This window comes from Monodelphis domestica, chromosome 5 (assembly GCF_027887165.1).
Source record: "Monodelphis domestica isolate mMonDom1 chromosome 5, mMonDom1.pri, whole genome shotgun sequence".
Lineage (NCBI taxonomy): Eukaryota > Metazoa > Chordata > Mammalia > Didelphimorphia > Didelphidae > Monodelphis > Monodelphis domestica.
Genome location: NC_077231.1, coordinates 250,695,051 through 250,718,779, shown reverse-complemented (window position 1 = coordinate 250,718,779; position 23,729 = coordinate 250,695,051). Strand labels below are relative to the sequence as shown.

Sequence of the window (23,729 nt, the reverse complement as noted above, 5' to 3'; positions counted from 1 at the left end):
ACCGACAAGCTGTCAACTCTTGCTTTTGTCAGGGAGGTATATAGAGCTGAAAATTCAGCAACCAGAAACAAGCAATGTGGTGTTCATGGGAAGTTCACTTGATTCTAATACAGTTTTAGAAAGGAGCTAAATGCATATTTGAAAGTTCTCCAAAATCTCTACTCAAGGGAGAAAAATAAGTATTGGTAGAATCAAGAGTCTTGAGGTCTAAAACCAACCCAAATATATCCACTTTGGGCATCATTTCCCCTACTTAACAAATGATACAGGATATATTACTGAATGAAAAATTATGTGACTCAAAAATACTGATGAAGAGAAATAAATGAAAAAGATTTATGTTAAGTCACATTCAAAATAAACTATTACTATAAAAGTAATGAGGTTTTTTAAACCATGCATTGTCATTTGTTTCTGAATGGAGACAAATTTTTTCCACAAATCATTTTTCAACACCTATTTTTCAATCATATAATTCACGTGAACTCTTTCAGTTTTCAACTGTAATAATTAAGGTATGGAGATATGTTGGGAAAGCAATTATTTGATTGGTATGTTGAAACAACTCATCAATTCAGTTTTTTAAAAATCAAATCAATTGTTTGAATTGATTACCTAAATCAGCAAAAAAAAAAAAAGAAATCAATATTGCAGTCATAAATGAGTAGATGGTAGCATTAATATATATCACTGGCAGCAAAGAGATGATGATTCAATTTCAGATTCCATCATAATTCAGCAACACCTTTTTTGAGGTTTATGCTATTCACAATTATCACCTGATCTAGATCCTGGTGGTCATTTTATCAATGACATTAAATATCTTTCCTTTCTCAATTATGTTAGTGCTTGGCTGATTCGGTCTTTCTATCTCAACACTTTCATACTAGGGGATATCAATATAAATATCAATACTCCCATCAAAAACTCTAATATCTACTTTTTCAATCTAACCTTCATGTATGTATAACCTCTCAGTTCTCTCTCATAATGAAATTGAAATTGAAATTCATTGAAATTGCCATCACTCAGAAGTATTCCACATTCACATTTGGAAACTTGGAAATCTATTTTTCCTGACCATAATCTTTTAGCATTCCATCTTTCTCTATCCTTTTCAATACCTATTATTGTTTTTCATCCCCATCATGACCTTCATTCCTTCTACCATGCAGTCCATTCCAAACTTGTCTCCTTTGCACTAGCTACACTTCCATCTCTTCCCTATCACAGACCCTTGGTGAAACAACTTACCTCCAACTCTTCTCCACTCACAAATCCTTTACCTTCCTGTCTTTTACTAATTACATTTTGCCAGATTCCATTGCTGGATTACATTTAGGATCTGTTTTCCTCATCCCACTCCATGGGCTGCTAAATGAAGGTGGAGGAATTCACATCATGCTGACTAGGTCCATGCCAGTATCATTACCCAAACATGGATATCTCCAAGACTCTGTCCTTGGTCTTTTTGTCTTTTTATATCATATTATATGACTTGGTGATCTCATCAGCTCCCATTCATTCAATGAACACTCCTATGCAGAAGATTCACACATCTATTTCTTTATTTAGCTATTAACACTCTCTGGAACTCTAGTCCTACATCACTGATTGCATTTTCTGGAGATCTTAGAGTACCCTCAATTCCAGTGTACAAAAATAAAATCTTTCTTCACTCTCTGAACCCAACCATCTACCAAACATTTCTATTATGTCATAACTTCCTATTCTCCAATTAATTTTAGCTTATCCAAAAGTTTCTCTTGTCTACTATGATCTTCCAGGCTTATTTTTTTCCTCACAACCATCAGGGGAAATAACATAATAAAGTTGTTACTAAGAATAAGTTATAAAAGCATTAACTATAGAAACAAAACATTATCTAACCTGATATTGAAATATTTAATGACTTTTTTAAACCTTACCTTGTATCATAAAATCAATACCACAAATCTGGTTCAAGGCAGAAGAGAGGTAAGCCTTGGCAATGGGGGGAAAGTGAGTTGCCCAGGGTCACACAGCAAGGAAGTATTTGAAGGCACATTTGAACCCAGGATCTCCCATTTCCAGACCTGGCTCTTGATCCACCAAGTCACCTAACTGCCCTGTTTAATGATTTTTAAATATCTCATATGCATTTTGGGTTCATTGGATATACAGCAGGATGGGAAAAAAATCTTTATTTTTAAAAAATAATTGAACACAATAAAAACTGAATATAGACCTTACCTTTCTTAAGCTGGATGTTAAGCCTCTTTCCTATTTTTTTGGTGTTATATCCACTGCTTGGGGATGGACTAAGGACATTTTGCTGTGTGGGAGAGAGAGTTGATGGCAGTTTTCCTGATATGTTGGCATTATGAGGTAGTTGTGAGTAAGAGTCTGTTTGGTCAGCCTGATGGTTCAGTCTGGGTATTCTTTGGAGGGCAGAAAGTCCTGCACTATTAACGCTCTTGTTATCCACATACTGGGCATCGGGGTTAAAGCGGTTAGAATAGTAATTGTTCTTTTCACTTTGAGATAGTTGTTCATACTGTTCTTTCTTTGCCGCGGGGACCACATGGAACCAAATGATGGGTGTACGCATGGCTTGGCGAAACATATGTTGTGCTCTAGGTTTCAGAATGAATGAAAATTAGCAAATTAAGACTGGCAGAGTAGGAGACATTATGAGCATAATTAAGTAGACTAATTAAGCAATAAGAACTGACAGATATTGCTAAAATTAAAATGAAAATTAAAATACCAATAACCTATTGATTAATCAATCATATATATTTGGATGAAGGTAAAGATGCTGTATGAGATATGAATTACATGTCATTTTTGTGGAAAAAATAGAAAATAAAATTAACTATAACTGAAGTAAATTATATGCTAGCATTTGACTATGGGCCACATTAATTAGCAGCTTTATGTACATCACTGAATCTTCAATGAAGTTAAATATCATCGTCAAAGGAATTAAATATCATATTATCCATATTTTCAAAAACAATTTTTGAATATTTAGCTGTAAAATTGTAAGCATTCCAAGGAAAAAGATTTGCACAAACTTATTTAGAAATTTAAATGTTAACTATCAGTTGATTTCCTATTGCGTGCCATAAGTACCTAGTAAAACTAATCAATAATCTAAGTGTACCTTCTTTGGATTCTAGTGTGTACAGATATATTTCCACCACTATTTGCTCCATAATTTAGAACATTTTAAAAAATGAGTTCAATTCTTATTACATGGTTATGTTTAATTTAAACAAATTATAGCATCTTATTCTGGCTCCTCAAACAGAAATGTCTAATATTTACCTATTCCCTCCTACTTCAGAGCCCACCCTGAAAAACATTAAAGAGGAGGAAATGTGGCTTTCTCTTTTAGGCATTACATAGAAAATTATAGCAAAGATCCCCTGGAATTTAGTCTTAGAGCTTTTCTCTATTGTCCTGTACCAAAGCAAGAAAACTCAGACAGCCAACAGAGTGATTCTTTCATATCTGGATACACAGGAGCTTTTCTTTCTTAAGAATAATCTTCTAAAAGCAGCATGGAAACTCTTTATAACACATACCATGAAACTAAAGGAATGGTGGATTTTTCCTAGACACAAGATAACTAGTACTACAGAAAAGATTGATATGGGCTCATCATATTGGATTTAAGAAACAAGCCCTATCTTTCAAAAGGCATCTAATGGGAGATTAAACAAAGGTTTAATTTATTAAATTTTTTTTTAAAGGAAGGCAGTGGAAGAAAACTGCTACGCCTCTCCCTATAAGGAAACCCTACTCAGATGTTTTATTGTAAAGGTGGCAAATACCTGTAACACCTGATATCTAAAGCTTGTTGAGGTTCAATGTTTTATGGCAGATACACTTACTGCTCAAATCTCCTGTTGCGAAGGTCTCCATCATTAATCCTGACAATACAGTCATTCTCATGAAAAAGGTTTTCTTGTTCAGCCTTACCGCCTTTTTCCAGTCGTTTCACTAATAACCCCAGCGTTCTGGAACATTAAGAATGCAAATGATTACCTGTTCAATATCTCCTTGGTATATAGGATCCTAACTATTAAAAACCACTATAACATTCAGAAAGCTCTCCAATGGAAGGCAAGGTGTTAACCCACTTCCAGTGCTTTTTGAAATGGAACTCCCACCCCACTACTTCCCATAATTTCTGAGCCAATATCCAGAAGAACTTGTGATCCATATCTTGAATAAAACCCATTCCACAGAAGGGAGGAGATCCCTTTCTGTCTTGTCAGAGCATCCAATTTTGGGTACAAACGACAACATTTTGTCTAACATGGACAAGAGCTAGCCTGATGGCTCCGTGGATGTCATGGTGTGCAACAGGTGAGCAGCAGCTTTTTGTCAACATTTTTGGCAGTATTTCAGCCATAAGCCAGTTTTGCATACTGCTGAGTGGGGATGTCAGTCTTGGAGAGAAAAGGAGAAAATCAGATACCTCTGAACTCAGCAGCCTCTAGTTAATAGAGGAATTGGCTGAGAGATACATATGTGGCTTAATCAACCATTGGGTTCTCCTATCTGAGATGAATTCAGGGATATAAAGGGGAAATAATTTCCTGAGTTAGCACTTAGATTCAGCAGATGCTTTAGTTTCTGCATATCAAAACACTTTGGTTCTCACAATGCTAACGAGGCTAATAATTGTATTTTTATTTGAAGACTGACAAAATCAAGCTGACTAAGGAATTTTGAAACAATGGCTGAGAGAAGACCTAGTGATCTTTCCCTTTAATGTCAATGTTCAAATTATCTAAACATGCCTCTACTTCCCCCCACCCCCCCAAAAAATGGGTAAAGCTTAAAAATGGGTGTATTTGGAACATAATAGGCAAAGTAAAGCATGAGTTTAAAGCATATGGTATGCAGTATTTAATAGCTAGATGGCATAGTGAATTACTCTTGTGATTGAAATCAGTAAGACTTGAATTCAAATTCATTCTTAAATACTAATTAAACTAGCTGGGTGGTTCTGGGTAAACACTTAACTTTCAGCTTCACTTTCATGAGCTATAAAACAGGAGACAGACTTGATGACTTTAAGGTTCCTTTTGGTGCTAAATATATGATTCTCAGGAATTCTGCACTTAACTAAAACTTTTCTGAATGCTGGGAAAGTGTAAGGTTCCTTTATGGCAACTTTTTCAATTAATAACTAACGGTATTGCTTAACATGGAATATATTTACCTAGTTTACTTAGGCTTTGTTTTTTGTTCCATATTTACTAAAAATGAAGTATCATTTTAAGTGGGAACTTAGAAGTTAAATACTTATCATGATTTAATAATTTATGAATATGTTTTATGCTAATGTTTCCTTTCTTATTTCAGTAAATTTTTTTCAGATAATCTGAAATAAATATTATTAAGAATTAGATTAAGTATTAAATTAATTTAAATTTAAAAATTAAATTAAATTAAAAAAGACATAAACACTCAAATTTGCAATACTAAAAGGCAATATAGAAGTTATTCAAAATTCATAGAAGTCAGCAAGTTCTCCAATAGAAAAGTATCTTAATATGAAATATTTGATTCAAGTGTTTTTCTTCAAAGATCTTTTCTTTGATGAACTTGGATTCTAGCAATCTCTCCCTCACTGTTCTTTCTTATAACTTTTTGTTTATATCCTTCATGGCACTTATCACATTTAATCTTACTTAACGTGCATAATAGGAATTTAATTCTCTTTTAGATTTCAGGCTCTATACGGGCAGGGCCTTCATTCATCTAAGAATATGATTAAACATTCAATAAATGAGAAGTGAATAAAAAAATTTAGGCAAGTTCCTGGAATAAAGTGACTAATAAAAAAGGTTTATCTATCTAGCTAAGTCAAACAATATTATCCATTGCCTGTAATGAGACAAATTGATCACTGTTGACAGATGAGATTCTAATCTATGAAGGTCATATCAAAAATAGGACTTAATTAGTCCACAGAAGAGAGCAGTCAATTTCAATAGAATTCCTTGATATTACTCTTTGTATTGACTACTTATATATCACAATTCAATGAAGCCATAACCCAATTTGATGAAATTTTGAAGTTCACTAAAAGCTAATTAAAAATTGTTTTCCATTTCAGTCCATATATTAACAGAAAATCATACCTAAATTAAAAAAATATATATTTTTCAAGCAAGAAAATCTTGTATGATTGTACTGACTTCACAAAACAACTATTTCAAGAATTTATATTTTCTAGATAATTTTCAGCAAACCTAATGACAAATAAAAGTACTGTTGGAACAACTTATGGAGAAGACTAGGATTAAAGTAGAGTATCTCAAGGTAAAGGAAAAAGGTGAGAAATTGAATAATGATTCAGTGCTTCTATGACAAGTAGGATTCTAGAAAGATATTCACACACTATCGGGCAATTTTATCAAATGCTGAAATCCCCTTTGGTTAAAAGAAAAAGAATGTCTGGCATCTCTCTTGAAAATGCAAAATAATTTCTATAGAACTAATTTAATTGGTCATAACACAATTCAAGGAAAGTGACTAATTATTCAAGACTTATGGTATGTTTCTTTGAAAAACAAAGAATTGGGATATTTGAAAAGCAAAATTAAATTAAATAAGCAAATTTGATACTACCTTTGCTTATATACAACCATTCACAAAAATACTGAATGACAACAAAAATCACTAAACAAGTGAAAATGGAAAAGTGAAGCAGAAACTTTCAAATTGTGGGCTCCCTGTTCCTCAAAGTATAGATTATTAGCACCATATATTTAACTACTGTTGAGATTAGTGGGTCAATTAATATTTTTTAAGACCCTGTTTTATTCCAGGTACCACAATAAGCACCAGAGATAGAAAGAGAAGCAAAAGATAGTCCCTGCCCTAAAGAAGCTCCTGATCCAATAGAGGAAGAATACACTTGAAAAAGAAGCTGAAAGGAACCAATTATTGTTAGTAATTCAGCATTGTTAGAATCTTTAAAGATCTTCTGGAATATATTTTTATTTAATTCATATCATCTTCTTTTTCATTTTCTAAAGCATGATTATAGAGGAAAGCAAATGTTTATAATAGAAGTCATTTAACACTATTAACATTGATCATCATAATGGAGTTTATGCAGAGATTAATCATTAATGAGAGATGTAGTCAAAAGTATCCTTGGTGATCATGGTACTATTTTGTTTGGTTTTGAAAAAATCAAACATCCATCCCCTAGATGTGCTATTTAGATGTTACTATTTATATAAGACATATGATCTTTCATTTACATTTTGAACACACATTTTCATGATGTAGTGGCATAATAGTCCTTTGAAGGGCTACGTATGCAAAGTTTACAATGTCAAAAGGTTACATCAATAAATCTGCTTAGTAAATGACTGTTTAATTGCTAGTATTATCAAACTTTGTAAAGGTCTTCTGTTATTTGGCTGCTATCACTTCAAAAACTATTAAGAAAAGTTATAAGCTGAACATATTTCACATAGATAATTTATCTCTCTGACTAATCTAAATAAACCTTCATATGTCAAGATTAGAATACTATTAATTTCATCCTCTGGTAAAAACAGCATAACATAGAAATAAACTATAAGTCAAACTCACATTATACTTCATTAACTCCAATCCACAAAACCTATCGTGTTTATTATCTAAAGCCATCTTATACACTGCATATGGAATTTTCAGAGATTTCAGAACTGACCCAATTTTTGAGGTAGACCGACCCTTCAAGGAAACTTTACATGCTTGTAATGTAACTCAGTAGACTGAAAGAAGAATAAGCTAGTAGCCTAATGATATACAAAAATACTTGACCAATGATGATTGGATTCTTTCAAAAAATTTTTTTAATTTTGAATTTTTTAAAAAATCTTTACTTTCTGTCTTCAAATTGATAAGGGCTAGGCAATTGGAGTTGTGACTTGCCAACTTGCCCAAGGTCATACGGCAAAGGAATATCTGAGGACAGATATGAACTAGACCCCAAAACAGAATGAATTTTAAATAAAATTATTACAGTCTATGTATGAAATTACCTTATTGGTTTAACTGGGTAAAATGAGATTGCCAAACAAACAAAAAAAAATTAGCAGCTTCTTAAATAAGCAGAAATTTCCTCATCCCTCATCTTTCATCTCAATTCTAATAATTTTTATTGAAGGAGCTGACTTTGAAAATTAAGAAGGCATGTTAGGTGCCTGGATTTTACTTGTTTGGTCACAATAAATAAGATACCTTTCCTTATTTTTTGGAAGGGGTGGTCTGAGGGAAAACAAATATATATAAATCATACTATTCAAAATTCACATAAAAGACCTTGATCCTCTTCCAAATTAACTAAAAAGTTATTTTCTCAATCAAAATGACATGTTTAAATATCACTTTATGGTTTACAAAGTATCTGTATCATCATAATGATCTTATAAGGAAGAGAACAAAAGAATTATCATCCCAGTTTTACAGATAAGGAAACTGGGGCTCCCAGGTCTAGTGATTTGTCAATCAATGATCAGATAGTTAGAAAATGGCAGACCAGAAATCTAGGATACTCATAAGTATTTCAAATACCCTCATTCGTGGTTCTCTTTCTTTGAAAATTCTATATCTTTCTGCTGTTTTTTATAGACCTTCCAGATTCAATACCACAAAAGGAAAAAAACACACCACAAAATAATTAAATAAAATTACTTTGCGGGGCAAACCTCTTCAATCACACAATGTTGGGTGTATCTTTTGTCTATCTTTTCTATGTATGTCTTTCTAGTTAGAATAAAAGTTCATAGAGGGAATGGATGTTCACTGTGGATTTTTTCTATTCCTAGTGGCTAGGACAGTGTGTGGCTTGCTAAATATCTTGATTTATTAATAAGAAAAAGGCCATAATATAATAGGCAGAGCAGGAATCCTAAGCCCAAATTACTAAAATACAAAAAAAAAAAAATTGACATATAAAAGATTATAAAAGATGGAAGAATGCAGTGTGTAGAGGCATATGGTCTAGCTAATCCAATATAACTCTTCAATGTGACTAAGGGCAAAAAAAAATCTATCCACTGAAGAAATATTTCTTAAATATCTGCTTTGTACAAGGCATGACACTAAGATATTATGTACTGCAAGATGCTTGGGACAAAGCATATGTTTAATAAATTCCATTCATTAATATTTGTTGATTAAATAAAAGGCTGCCAATGAAAACAGAATTATGTGAAGGTAGAGATGGGGAAGGAAAAAAGAGACACTTGGTGCTCCCATGCACTCTGAGGAAGATGTGTTTTTATTCTTCTAAGGCTTAACTGGCTGTCTAGCAAGCACACATTCTAAACTGACTTTGGTATATAGTATATAGACGTTTCATGTTAATAAGAACTCAGGAAATGAAGTCAAGAAGACCAAGAATGAAAAATTGGCTCCTCTAAGTACTAGCTTGCTGATTCAGGAAAGGTCACTTAATTGTCTCTGCCTCAGTTTCCTCATCTTAAAATAGGAATTGCAAACCATGTATTACCCAATACCTACACCTCAAGCTTACTATAGGAATCAATCTAGATGTTTCAAGAAAGTACTTGGCAAATGTCAAAATACTACATAAATGGGAGAAATAACTAGTTTTGCTAAAACAAGGTAAGAGTCCTTAAATATGAACAAACATACACATACAACATGGGAGCAAAACATCCTCTATGTCCTCATAATCTGACTTCAGCCCAAATTAAAATAAAGCATTAATATACTCATTTTCAGTGGGCATGTATTTTCCTCAATTGTTTGGGGGGGAGGGGTAATTTATAAGGGAGGCTTCTTCACACATGCAAAAAAAAATCCACCAACAAAAAGCAAACCATTGCGATGCTGAATCTTTGTACTATTTTGGCTGCATAATTAGAAATTTAACTGCTTAGATTATATTAAGGCTTGCACCACTACATTTTTACAAGGTTCATTAGCCTAATTATACACTTAATTAAAACAAACTCAGTCACACATGTTAACATTTTCAATCCTAAGTATAAATTACAACCAATGATAAAACTGAAAATAAGTAACAAATGTTTTATTGACATCTAAATTGGCTGAGTTAGTCTGAGTTTTGCTTTGATAATGTAAACTCACCACAACTGCCACCCAGCTGTATGGAAATGATCATAATTTATCTTAATAAAAGCTGACAGAGTATAAACACCACAAATGTCTAAAAGCAGAGCTCTGAATAGGGCAGAATGGCATTCAGTAACCACGGAACACTGCACAGAACACTTCACACAGGGAGGTTGAGTAAGTCACTAAATCTGACCATGAACGAATACAGTCTCTATTCTATATGACAGTGACTAGAGAAAGGGAAAACTTCAAGGGAATTCTCTAGGAAATGATGAAAGAGGGGTTTTCCAAAACAAACCACTCCTCAGAAAGAAGTCAATGAGTAAGGTAACAAAAAAAGAACTACTATGGAATTTGTCCAGATTTAGCCATAAAAGACAGGCATCAAAGCTCTATAGAGAGGGAAATTAGCCTAGATTATATGGAAAACTAGGAAACTAGGACTCAGAGACTTGTCCATGATCAGACAGGTAGAAAATGACAGAGCAGGAATTCATAGTATTCTAAGTTCAACATTTTGTTTTTTGTTGTTTTCCAAAAGCATTTCAAAGCCCCTAATTCAAGATTTTATCTCTTTTGATAAGTCTAGATCTTCCTGCTGTCCTCTTTGGCCAGATTTTCCAGACTTAATATCACAAAACCCTTCCCTGGGGAACAGGTAAATTGAGGCACAGATAGCCATAGGTATGGCTGTAACTATAGATAGGTACATTTTGTATATATGCAGATATACATATATATCTATATATAAACATATAAATATAGGAAAATAAAAAGTATAGAGAATATGGAAATACAAATGAATACATATCATGGGTCTGAAGGTAAGATTATTTGGTTTGGGGCTTTTTTTGTTTGTTCTTTTGGTAATGTTTCATTTTAAAACAGGGACTTTAAAAAAATTAAGCCTTTATTGCAACAGGAAAAAAAATCAACACTTTTTTAATTAATCATATTTTATTTTCAAACTTTAATTAATTAAGCTTCTCTCTGAACTCTTGGCAATTTCTACCTGTTAATTCATTCTTGATCAAGTCCATGGGCAAATCAATTTCTCCCTCTCTAAGAATCTCAAGATAGTTACCTATTTGGGGCTCTGCCACTCAACATCCAAGTATTAAAAAACTATAGCATACAAGTAGAAATACTTTTGCTTCCCCCAAACATTTTGACTATTCTTTTTCAATAAATGCTTTACAACTATCTACAAGTAACAAGGCATCCTTATGTAGACAAGTCTAATAACAAACCTGGAAATCAGGGGTAAATACTATGTTGCAGAAACCTGTTGATATAAACTAAAAGATCATAAATAGGATGGATTTAGATAGAAGGAAGGCTTGAGGTAGATTTTTAACTATGCTAATAAAGTTAATCTAGTCAAAAAGACTTAAAATATAGCAAAATGACATTGGCTGAGAAAGAAATTCCATGGGTTCTGTCACTAAGAATTATATCTAATAAAAGAACATCATTATATATAAAATCTGAAATTAAATTGTCTCAGTATCATGGACAAGACAAGGAAGTGAGGACTGCTGCAACTGGAGAAAAGAGATGAAAGTCTAACAAGGTGATATAATCCACTTTCCTGTTATTACACAAAATTTCATGGAACTTTTGGACTTCCTACTTTGATGATTTCAATTAACGTTAACTGGAGTTTGAACAAGGAAAAGAAAAAGTAATGTAGTTACAACTCTATGTAAAAGTATCTAGCTTAAAGAATAGAGGCAAAGACAGGCAAGTTTTAAAAGATAATCACTTGAACAATTCTTTTGGAACGAAACCACTTTCATAACCTGCAGTGATGTGTTTATTAATAAAATTTTCTTTTTAAAAAAATTCAAAATTTCTTGTGATTTATCACTCTTTCTGCTTGAGGAAGCTAAATGTGGCAGTAGATTTCAGGCTGGGAGTAAGGAAGACCTGTTTTCAAATATAGTCACAGACACTAAGCTCTGTTTGCCTCAGTTTGCTCATCTCTAAAATGGGAGTGATCAAATGCCTACTTCTCAGGGCTTTTGGGAGGAACAAAGAAGATAATACTTGTAAATAAATGCCTTAGCATAAAGCATGGTACACTGTGTTAAATAAATGTGATTTTTCATATGACATCACATAGTTCAATGGGGATATGATTGGGGATATTGACTTTAAATGATCACTGTTGCAAATATTGATAATATGGAAAAAGGTTTTGATAAATGATACATGAAAAACCCAATGGAATTGCTCATTGGCTCTGAGAAGGGGGAGGCAGGAGGGGAGGGAAAGAACATGAAACATGTAACCATGGAAAAACAGTCCAAATTAATTAAATAAAATAATTTTAAAAATAAAAATCTAAAAATAAATATATATGATGATGATGATACCTATGTAAAGATTAGGGGCAAAGCTATGCTTTCTCTATACATTCACTGTGCTATAAAGTCAGATCATATTAACAGTGTATCTATATATGGTACATAGCTATATATGTATATTATATATATATATATGCTTTTCAGGTCTTTTCTAAAGCATCTTGACACTGCAACTCATGATCTGAATATTTGTTCCAGATAAAACATTGCCTAATTACTTTATTAATTTATAGATAAATAATTTAATTAATATTGTGACTGCTCGTTAAAATACTTATAAGCAATTAAGGGTGCAGCTAGTTAGAGCTCATGGATACAAAGGGCCAGGCAGAGAGATAGGACATTCTGGGTTCAAACCTAGACTCAAATACTTCCTGCAGTATGACCCTGGCATGTCACTTAACTCCCATTGCCTAGTATTAATTTTAAGACAGAAGGGAAGGGTTTAAAAACATTTTTTAAAGTAATTGAAAGACAGTCTTTTATAAGTACATAGCCTTGAAAGAACGGCCAGGAGTAAATAAGAAACAAAAATTTTCTACATATGGATACATTTGGCACTAAATAAATGACCTAAACCTCCATCACACAATAATTCAGAGAAACAAGGGAATGTGTTCCTCAATTATACTACAGTTCACTTAGATTCTACCATATTTCTCATGAACAAAAATAAATCTCTAAATGTTGAATGTTGCCAACTGAACTTTTAAATTATACATTCAGAAAAACATTACATTTGAATATAAAATTCATATTGGTTAATTGCCCACATATGACTGGGCAATGATGAAAGGAAGTAGCTTAAGAAAGCAACATAGATGCAAAGGGATCATATCAACAACATCAGATTTTGAGAAAATATACAGAGAAGATGAAAGCAAAGGCAGAGAGGTGAGGATAAAGATGAGTGATTCAAGACTACAAAAATTGAGTCAGAAATAGTCCAGAGCAGGCTAGGGTCTGCAATCAGCAGTAAGACAGAGGTGCAATGGATGGGGAAAGGACACAATTATGCAACTTTTCTTTGGTTCATCTTTTCTCAGCCAAGAGGAGGATTTGAATTACATGCCTTCATAGGTCCCATCCAAATCTGATTCTAGAATTTCTGGACTTGGAAGAATAGCAGGATCTTCACCCAAAGTGGTGGTAGAAAATTGAAAGCTGAAACTAGTGAAAAGATGACAAAAGATAACACATACCATGCTTAGTGAGTTCAAGCTACCATATGTACTATCAAAACCATGGTATAATGGTTTAGCTTAAAGATATGATGGAAGAGCTGCCAGTGACTTGAATAAAATAATGGAAAACAGGAAAAATGTAATTGGTCTGGGGAAATAAAAAAAAGGTTTTTTTGACTTAAAAAAGAAGATTCTTTGAAATGCAAGCCTTTGAGTGTGGTGTGTGCATGTAGCAAAAATGCTTATGAAAAGTAGGTTCAGGGCAGCTAGGTGGCTCAGTGGAAAGAGACCCAGACCAGAAAACAGAAAATTCTGGGTTCAAATCAGGTTTCAAATGCTTCCTAGCTATGTGACTCTGGGAAAGTCACTTAATCCCAATTGCTCAATCTTTATTGGTCTTAGACTTTGGAATAGGTACTTAGCATTGATTCTAAGACAGAAGGCAAGGGTTTTTTTAAAAAAAAGTGAGTTGAATGGAAACTTAATGTAGGATCTAAAGATATAAATTCAAATCCCAGTTTTGACAAAAATAAGCAGTAGTAAGACTTTAGGATGACAAGGGCAAAAGATTTCTATACCATTCTTTGTTCTAACACAGCTTATCAGCCTGGACAGATTATTTCACATTTTGGGTCACTCTTTTCTTCATAATCCTTTATAACTTAACCTAGTTACTGAAACTTGAGCCTAACTTTTCTTATTTAAAGATAGGAGGTAATGTTAGGAGCCCAAAGTTACAAAATAAAGGATCATAAGCCTAGAGCTGGAAAAGGAGCATCCAATCCATACCTCTCACTTTTCAGATGAACTGAGAACCAGGGAGGTGTCACAGTTCTGTAAGTTACAGAGGCAGCATTTCAACCCAACTCCTCTGCCTACAAAAGAAAAATACTTTCTATTATGGCACACACAATGTTTGCAAACTACAAGGTAAAAAATGTCCTCTGATTTCAATTGTAACATTCATGCTCAACCTTCCCTGTCTCCATAAAGCAGAGTTCCTCAACATCTCCCTGAAAAGAAGCTCTATTTTATATCTCCATCCATTTGTGAATACTGGTGAGATGCTGATCTTACAAGCTCTGGGAACATTTGCAAAAGGCCAAAGGGAAGATAAAAAGGGCAGGAAAGATGGATATAGATACATGGATACACGGATACACACACACACACACCTGATGTTAAAGTATATAGAAAGAACTACTTAAGTTAGTCCTGGAATGTTTTCCCAACTTCCCAGAGCCATTAAAAAACCCACTAAAGTCTCAATTAATGAAGCATTCCACTCCTTTCCAGGCCCTTGGGATTATTTCCATTTTTCCTCAATAATAGTACTTACATCCTATAATAATTTATCACTTAGCCTATGCTTCCCCTAATTTTCATTTAGTTTCATATGATCAGGTCCCAAATCCCTAACAAGATTTTAAGTCATCAAGAGCAAGGATTGTCTCTTAAAAGTTTTGTATCCCCAAATAACCCCAGAAATAATAAATTTATTGGAATGTTTTTATTATCATTTTGACTATTCCCCATTCACTTGCCAACTCTCTTTGATTCAGTAGACTGTCTTATAGAGTAGCTATTTCAAAATTCCATCATTAGCCAAGATAGCAAGAAGCTTCTCTGATTTAGATGTACCAGAACTCTTAAACCTGAATACCATCACCTGGTCTGAGCTTGAAGACATTCCACTATCATAGGGTCCACCAAAGCAAGCATTCTGATGATATAGTCCAGAAAAAGAAAAAAAAAGTTCAACTGAGCATCACAATGGGACATTGGAGGAAGAGAACAGAACATACAAAAGGTACTGAAAATATTTACTGATGGCATTCTCATTGTCTTCTCAAAAACTGTTTAATTTAATAAAGTAAAAGTATGCATGTCAACAGAAACATATCTATAACACAGCCTAAACTTACTATTGAATCAGCAAGTAGATGGGGAAAGTAAGGGGTAGAATTTGATGACTGTCTGGCTTTATTTTGAACTTTCTTAAAAAAATAAAAAAATAAAAAACGTAGATCAGTTATATTAGAAATTTCAAATAAATCTTCCAAAGGATGTTAGGAATAACAATGAGAAGGGATCAGTTGTGGAAAAACAGCATTTATTGTCAAGTAAAACACCTTGTAAGAAAGTGATTATTTCAATCCTTTTTTCCTCTGTGGGTAGATAGCTCCAGGCTCAACCTCCTACAGATAGTACAAGAAAAATGAGGAATGGTAAAAGAAGCTATGCATCAAATTTTGTTCTTTGAACAGCTTAGAGAGGAAAAAAAGCTGACTCTTTAAAAATGAGTCTTAAATATTTCCAGGGAATACAAAAGTCCCATAACTAATCAGAATTAGAGAAGATAATAAATTTTCAAAGTACTTGATCTTAAATGCCCAAAAGTAACATCTTAATTTGAGAGTAACAGCATAAAATACAGAAGTGATTAATAGATCTGGCTGTAGTGGACACATCTATGATCTCTACTACAGGTGAAAGTTGAGGTTTGTGGATACCGTGAGTTCAAGAATTCTGAGCTATTATTGGCCTAAAGGCAATTTGATGTGGCCCCATTAAGTCTGGAACACTGTAGTGGATGCCTAGAAATGAGCAACTATCAGGCTCTGTAAGGAGGAGCAAACATCACTAGGTCAGAAAAATGGAACAAGTTATAGCATCCTTGCTGATCAGTATTAGAAGTGGTCTGTGAGTGGCTATCATAATTCCAATCTACATAAGTAGATCACGTCACCAAAAAAAGAAAAGAAAAAAGTAGCTGTATACAGATAGAAACTGATCAGTGCATGAGGATGTCTCATAGTTTACAGGTGGACTTAACATAAAAAGTAAAGGGCCAGGAAAAAAGTCAAATGAAAACTTTCATCTTTGAGAAAACTATCAAAATTGTTTTTAAACTATGTGATAGAGACCCAATCTGAACTAAAGAAAGGTCACAATGTTTAATGTTTTATTTAAGGGGTTATCACATTTACTACAAATATACATAACAATAGAAATTAAAAATTAACAAAGTTTCCCTGAGAAGGTCCTATGAGAATTGTCTGAACCTCTTTCATCTATTCAACATTCTATCTTACATTAGCTCAAGGTCTGGGTGGAGACGGAGGGAGATGGTTTATGTTGCATTCATTTATCACCACATATTTGCATGTAGTTGGGTCCTGGACTTTTAGAAAAATTGCCTCTCTTACCTTGAGACTTGTCATGGATGACCTTTGAAATGTACAAGATATAGAATGTTCAATATATGTTGACCGTGTTTTGAAAACCTTCAGACTTTAATTGATAATGTTTTTTCTTAGGTCTTCATGGCTTTCAGTAAAATATAGCCAGTAATTAAGAATACTTCATTAACACTTTTCTGTTACTTTGAAATTATTTCTAACTTGACTCTCCATTTAAAGAAAATGTTGCTTATCCTTAATTTCAAAGAAGACCAGTGATACTATAGAATGATGGCTTAACTTGCATGAGAATTGGATTTAAGTAAGGCAGAGTTACACAAATCATCAGCCTCACTCTCTCTTACAAAGTCATTTAAGTTCAGAGACAAGACAAAAGTCAGGATGATGGGTGATGGTCTGGAATGCAGTAGATGACCATCGCATGTTCAATGTCTAAACAAGTTCTACACCTTCCAGAGGACCTGCTTCAGCTGCCTTCTTCACCACTAGAATGAATTGTTCTCCTCCACCCTTTCTGCCAGGGTAAGTCTTTACATGCTAGGAGTAGATAATCTCCTAACTCATCAATAGGTTTAAGGTTTATTGGTTATCCTCAACCTGGTTTAGACAGTCTTCTGAGCTTCATTTAGGATATATGGGGACTTTAGGGAGGACTAGAAACTCTAGCATGAAGGCTTAATGAGTCCATTTCGAGGTTGCTCCTGCACTTTTGGTGTCTACCTTTTACACAACTCTCACCTGTAGCTCCCAGAATTTATAGCAGGCTCAGTGGCCACATCCAAATAAAATAAATTTAAGAAAAAGATGCTAAGAGAATGTCATCATTATGGGTACCTGTATTATGAGTACCATGTCTGTATATGACATAAAAATTGCTTTGTTTTATATGGAACCTTGGACATTGTAACCTGGAGAGTTAGAAGGTGAAGCATAGAATACAATATTTTATTTTACAACTTTGAAGGAAGATCAAAATCAAAATTTGAAACCAAATGTGTCTAAGAACAAGGGCCATCATAGACTCTGTCACTTTCACCAGGAAGAAGTGGGAGAAGAAAGGGCAAGAAACATAATGAAAAATTACTGTCATAAGAAATAATAGAAGAATTTAGAGAAAAATGCAAAGATCTATACTAAATCAAAAACTATAATCAAAAGAACAAGTTATAGAATGACCACAGTAATATAATTAAGAGTAACAGAAAAACAATCAAACAGTTTAATCTTGTCTATCTGTTCACACACAAAAACACCCCTGTTTATTAAAAAAAAGGAACTATGGATGCTGAATACTACATATTCTATAAAATATGGAAGTTCAGTTGGCTGAATTTGCTTAGTTATATTTTATGTTGTTGTTAAAAGTAAAGATTTAAGGAAGAAATAAAGGTTTAGCAAGTGATTAAATATAAGGTATATCAGTAAAACTGACAAACAAAAGGAAGTTTGAGTCACTCCATAATTATTAGCTATCAATAATGGCCTGGCTGAAAAGGTCTATAAAGAGGGAAAATGTGTTAGGACTTCAGGCATGTGATCTATATTCCTTTACTCTAGAAATCATGATGATGTGTTAGATTTTGACAGAAACCCTACTTCTGACTTTCATTTGGGGTTCCCTTATATTTTTCCCATAGGTAGCTAAGGCTATAGTTATCCAGCAAAGGTTGGGTACAACATGATGATGCTCCTATGGTTTGACTCAGAGGTATGTTTCTTACTTCCTTTGATAGACACCCCCACTGTGAAAAACCTTAAGGATTTTGTAAACACAAACAAAAAAAATGATCATAATATTAGCAAAAATAGAAATGAGTTTTTCATTTTTTTAAAATATGACATAATTAGAAACACACTAAACTAACAAGTAATGAATATTTAATATCTTTAATGGGAAATTGGAAAAACAGGGACAGAAAAAAGGTTAACAATTGTTCTCACATAATTTTGATTCTAAATAAAAATCATCTTTTTTTTATTACTTCTCAAATGGGCAGTGCAAAATTCAAATTATCTCATTTTTAATTCTGCCAAAGGGTTACTTGAAATGATGAATCATGATTTTGGCTCAAACTAAGACAATGTGTTGGGCAGATAGACCAGTATTTAGCACTGTAAAATCCTTGTTTTGGTCTGGCACACACTGACTTAATTTAGATGAGATATTTAATAAGATTAGAAATAATTTGTTTTACTAGTTGGTGTGGTCAAATGAGGATTAGACAAGCTCCGTTTCCCTTTCCAGTGATCAACATTAAATATATTCAATCTATGAAAGGTATAAAAATATTAAAGCATCACTGTAAACATTAGGAGAAATATAAGTGAAATCAATTGAACATAAATCTGACCCAGTGTTAGGAGAGATTTTTTTTAAGAGTTTAATCAATATTCCTCAAAGGTTTAAAAAAATTTCTTATATTACACTGCTCAAAGCAGTTACTACATTGAAAATATTACAATATCAAAATACCTTCTCCATTCTCCATTATATTCAGGAAAATGTGCTATTTCTATCTAGTATCTAAACTAGAGGATCAAGAGTTGGCAAGTCAACACTGGGTAAAGCTATTACAAAATTATATGATACATTCCATTTTTACTAAAGGACTCAAAATTATATTTACCATGTCAAATACATTACATCAAGAAACCACAGTAATTTTTCAGAAATATTCTTAAATTTTTTAAAAATTAATTATGAGGCATATGTGAGAATGAATTATAGTTATATTATGAGCATTTGTCTTTGATGGTTCAGCTCTTTTCTACAAAGCCTCTGATACTATTTTTATTTTCATTACCAGAAAACAAATTAAGCTATAGTCCTTAAATCTCAGAAGTACTTAAAGTGATCTTTTTTTTTTTCCTGGAGCAGGAAGTAGCATTTTTATAGTAATTTAAGATTTGCAAAGTGCTTTTACTCATTAACTCATTTGATCCTCATACCAACCCTGGGAGATAAGTGCTATTATCCCCATCTTTAAGATAAGGAAACTGAGCCTGGGAGAGGTTAAGTGACTCACCCAGATTTCCACAGCTAGTACATGTCTTCAGGCAGAATTCAAATTCAGATGTTGCTAACACTAAGTTCAAGATTCAACACATGCACTATTGACCTGCCATAATTTATTTAAAGGAATGATACATTTTCTTCCTCTTGGGAGCCAGAGTGGGCCAAAGCAGAACACACTAAACTTAAATCAGTCAAAAAGTTTCAGTTGTCTGATTTGAGGTAGTACCCCGGGTGAGAGGCTCCTATAGGGCAAAGTTACATTATGTTTCACTGACTTCATAATATCCACCTAGCACAGAATATTCACCAATGGTATTTGATGAAAATTTTTAAATAATTTAAACTCAAGTTTTTCAGTGGAAAATGCTGTAAACATTGAGTGATTCTTAAAAAAAAAAAAACCATGAAGATAAACGTACCCTAAATGCCTAGTATTTGATATTTTCTAGAATTTATTTTTCATTCAGAAATCAGGTAATAAACATCAAACACAGATGTATTAAATTGTGAGATAGGAAGTAAAGGGAGATCATAGAGAGTAAATTTCACATGATACTAAGGACAATAGTAACACAAATGACTTAGTTTTTAATCCTAAAATTAATTATAGGAAATATGTAGAAAAAAAGAAAACTGGAATAAATTTAACAGACACTTAACCTACTTATAGGGATACTTTAGGGGAAAAGAATTTTTTTTCTTGATTTAATTCATCTAGATAATTGTCTTATTTTTCTTTACTTCACTTTGCCAGTCCAGCTTGAGTTCTGAATTTTACATGTATTGCCAATTTAACAGAGAATATTCCATCAGCGATGTAGAATGTTTTGTAAATTGCAATGAACAATAAATTCATTAGGATTATTTGTATAAAATGCACGATGAGCTTGTATACCTGAAAATCATCCTTCCATCAGTCTAAATAAATTCTATAATTACAATGTACATATAGAAATGGATTATCAGTGGCTACAAATTTTAATTGGTTAATATTAAGAACATGCTAAACCCACTCCAAACATTTCAGCATAAACTAAGAGAAAACATTTCATGTTATGATTCAATTAAAATCCTACACAATACATTACCTTCCGCCTCGAGCACTGAAAGGCACTACATGGATTCCCAGAGGCCCTCCATCGTTGGAGACTTCTACGAGCTTTACCATATCACTGTGAGACAATGATGAATGAGGGAACATGAACATGTACTGTAAACAAACCAAAAAAAAAAAAAAGAAAACAAAACAAAACAAAAAAACACAAAACCAAGAAAAGGAAAAAAAAGGAAAGGAAAGAAAGCCACGGTACAACAAAGATACCCACCAAACATACAACATCAATATTCCAGAACGTGAGCAATGGTGATGAAGTTAACAGTAAACACTACATACCTGAATATTAGTCTGATGGCATGAAAGAAGAGCAATCATCAGAAATAACTACAGAAAATAATACCAACCTAATATTTCTGATGGACTTCATCCTGTCCAGGAATAATGAAAGAAATTACACTGCCCTGGACCAACAGTGTATTTCCTCTAAACTTATCAGTACACTAAAGTGGCTACTTAAATTTTAAAGACTATTTAGAATTTTTAAGACTTTATCTCCCAAATTACACCTACACCTATTAATTTTTCAACAGGAAATAATAAAACAAAGTTTTATTATAAAGTCACTGATTCATTTATTTTATTATTTATTATTATTATTTATTATTTATTTCATATTTATCCCTGAAATATTTGCTTAGTCTAAACTAAAAAAAAAAAAAACTGAATTATAAAGAAGCTTTAGTGTTGCTTCTTGACACAAATTATTTTTTGATTTACATTTTGAGCAAGCATAGGGACAGGAATAGGACCTGTGATATCACTTACATAAGGTCCACTCTCTCTAACAATGCATTTTGACACTTCATGCAGGTTATAGCTTTAGAGAGATGCTTGGAGCCCTGAGTGGTTAAGTGATTTGCCCAACAACACACACACTTATCAAGGGTAAGACCTGCACCTACCTCTCCCTAAAGTGGTTGATATCTCTATCCATTATCCCATTATATTTCTTGCCTATAAAATGATAGCAATAATATTTAAAGGGGACACCTTGTTGGCTTAGTAAATTGAGAGCCATGCCTACAGATGGAAAGTCCTGGGGATTAAATCACTTTGTGATCTTGGGCACATTACTTAACTTCCATTGCCAAACCCTTACCATTCCTCTGCCTTGGAACCATTACACAACATTGATTCACAGGGCTGATACATTTTCAAATTTTGATTCAATTCAATTCAATTCTAAGTTAGAAGAAGGTAAGGGTTTAAAAAAATATTACCAAATGCTTGAAATTTCACAAAAGCACTTTATCTAAAATGGTCTTGTGAAGCAGTTCATTTAATTTTTAATGTACCCATTTATAAAGTAATTGAGGCTTGAAGAAATTTGAGTGATTTGCCTGTGGTTACATACCTTAAAAACTATGATTTGAACCCATGCCTAAAACTCCTACTAACACAATACTGCTGCCACTAGTTAGACAAATTTTAGGGGTAAAGAAATATAGATTTTGATGATACAAAACTTTTACTGGTTTATCATGTTCCCCTGACACATTTAAGGGAATCTTCAGGGTACTTTTTAATATCTACTTGTATCTCAGTGTCCTTTCTTTCATTATCTCACAAATTCAGGTGACTTCAGTGTCATTTCCACGTAATTGACTCCCTAATTTTTCTGCTCCACCAACTTCTTCTGATAGCTCTAGATATATTTTCTATTTGCCTCCTGTGTATCACCTTCCAAATACTGTACATTATGTTCCAAATAACCTGTTCCAGTTGGAACTTATGATTACACTTGAAACCATTGTGTCCTTTAAAGACTCTATTCCTGTTTAAATATATCACTGTCCTTCCATTATCTCTAGCTCAAAACATTTAAAACTTGTTGACTCTCTCTGCTCCTTCATAACAAAAAGGAGATATATTGGAACAGAAAGGATTAGAATCAAAAACTGATTTGTTTCTGAGATGAATGTAATCTAGTATTACTTATTTATTCTTTTTCATATTGTGCTTCATTTCAGAAAAATTGAATTCGACTCTCTCAATTGTTTCTCCAATTTGATTCACACCAACCCAGGACTTGGAATGAATCTTCTTCCTCTTCCCCTAACTCCTCAACTCTGTTAAACTCAATTAGTTTGAGGCAAGTCAGATCCTCCTTTCTCCATAAATACTTCCTTTCCCTCTTAATAATATCACCTACAGGCAAAAGTGCTCTCTTTTCTCTTAAATTTGTGAATTTATTTTTCCACCACAGCTCAATGGCAACTAAATACAGGTGGTTGTAGTATACACAATAAAATTTGGGATGAACTTTGCCTTGAGTAACTTCCCTTGGTTTATTTAATACCTGTTCGTTCTCAGATACCTCCCAGTATCTCTAGGGGTGATTCAACTTTTGGTTCTAGTTATTTGATGATGGAAATATTTAAGCCATTTAGGCTATAAAAGTATATAAGCTTCATTGTAAGTTTTAATTCATTAAGAAGGAAACAATGTGAGACTTCTCTGTAATTCTTATTAAATCATTCATTCTCTTTTTGAAGTTTGTTTGCATTTATCACTTCAATTTCTTTATATCTTTTCCTTACGAAGACTTTTTTCCATTTAATATTATAAAAGAGACCCCTGAGCGATAATTACATTTAAAACTAAATTCAAAATGAAATGCTAATGAGAAAATATTTTATCCAAATTATAAATAATTCCTTAAAAAAAACTAATATGATGTTAATTTGTATTCAAAGAAGTATGGCATAAAGAAAAATGAGAATGAGA

The 23,729-nt window shown here is 33.0% G+C and overlaps 1 protein-coding gene across 25 annotated transcripts in view; it reads right to left on the bottom strand.

The window, feature by feature from the left end:
• PARD3 (par-3 family cell polarity regulator) overlaps positions 1 to 23,729 on the bottom strand; it is a 730,632-nt gene that overhangs the window by 286,886 nt on the left and 420,017 nt on the right. For all 25 annotated transcript variants that reach the window (XM_056800896.1, XM_007504759.3, XM_007504751.3 and 22 more), the window contains 3 exons: positions 20,974 to 21,057; positions 3,882 to 4,007; positions 2,233 to 2,615 (listed from right to left, as the gene is read on the bottom strand). In XM_056800896.1, the coding sequence (XP_056656874.1) occupies positions 2,233 to 2,615; positions 3,882 to 4,007; positions 20,974 to 21,057 (593 nt within the window). The remainder of the gene's footprint in view (positions 1 to 2,232; positions 2,616 to 3,881; positions 4,008 to 20,973; positions 21,058 to 23,729) is intronic.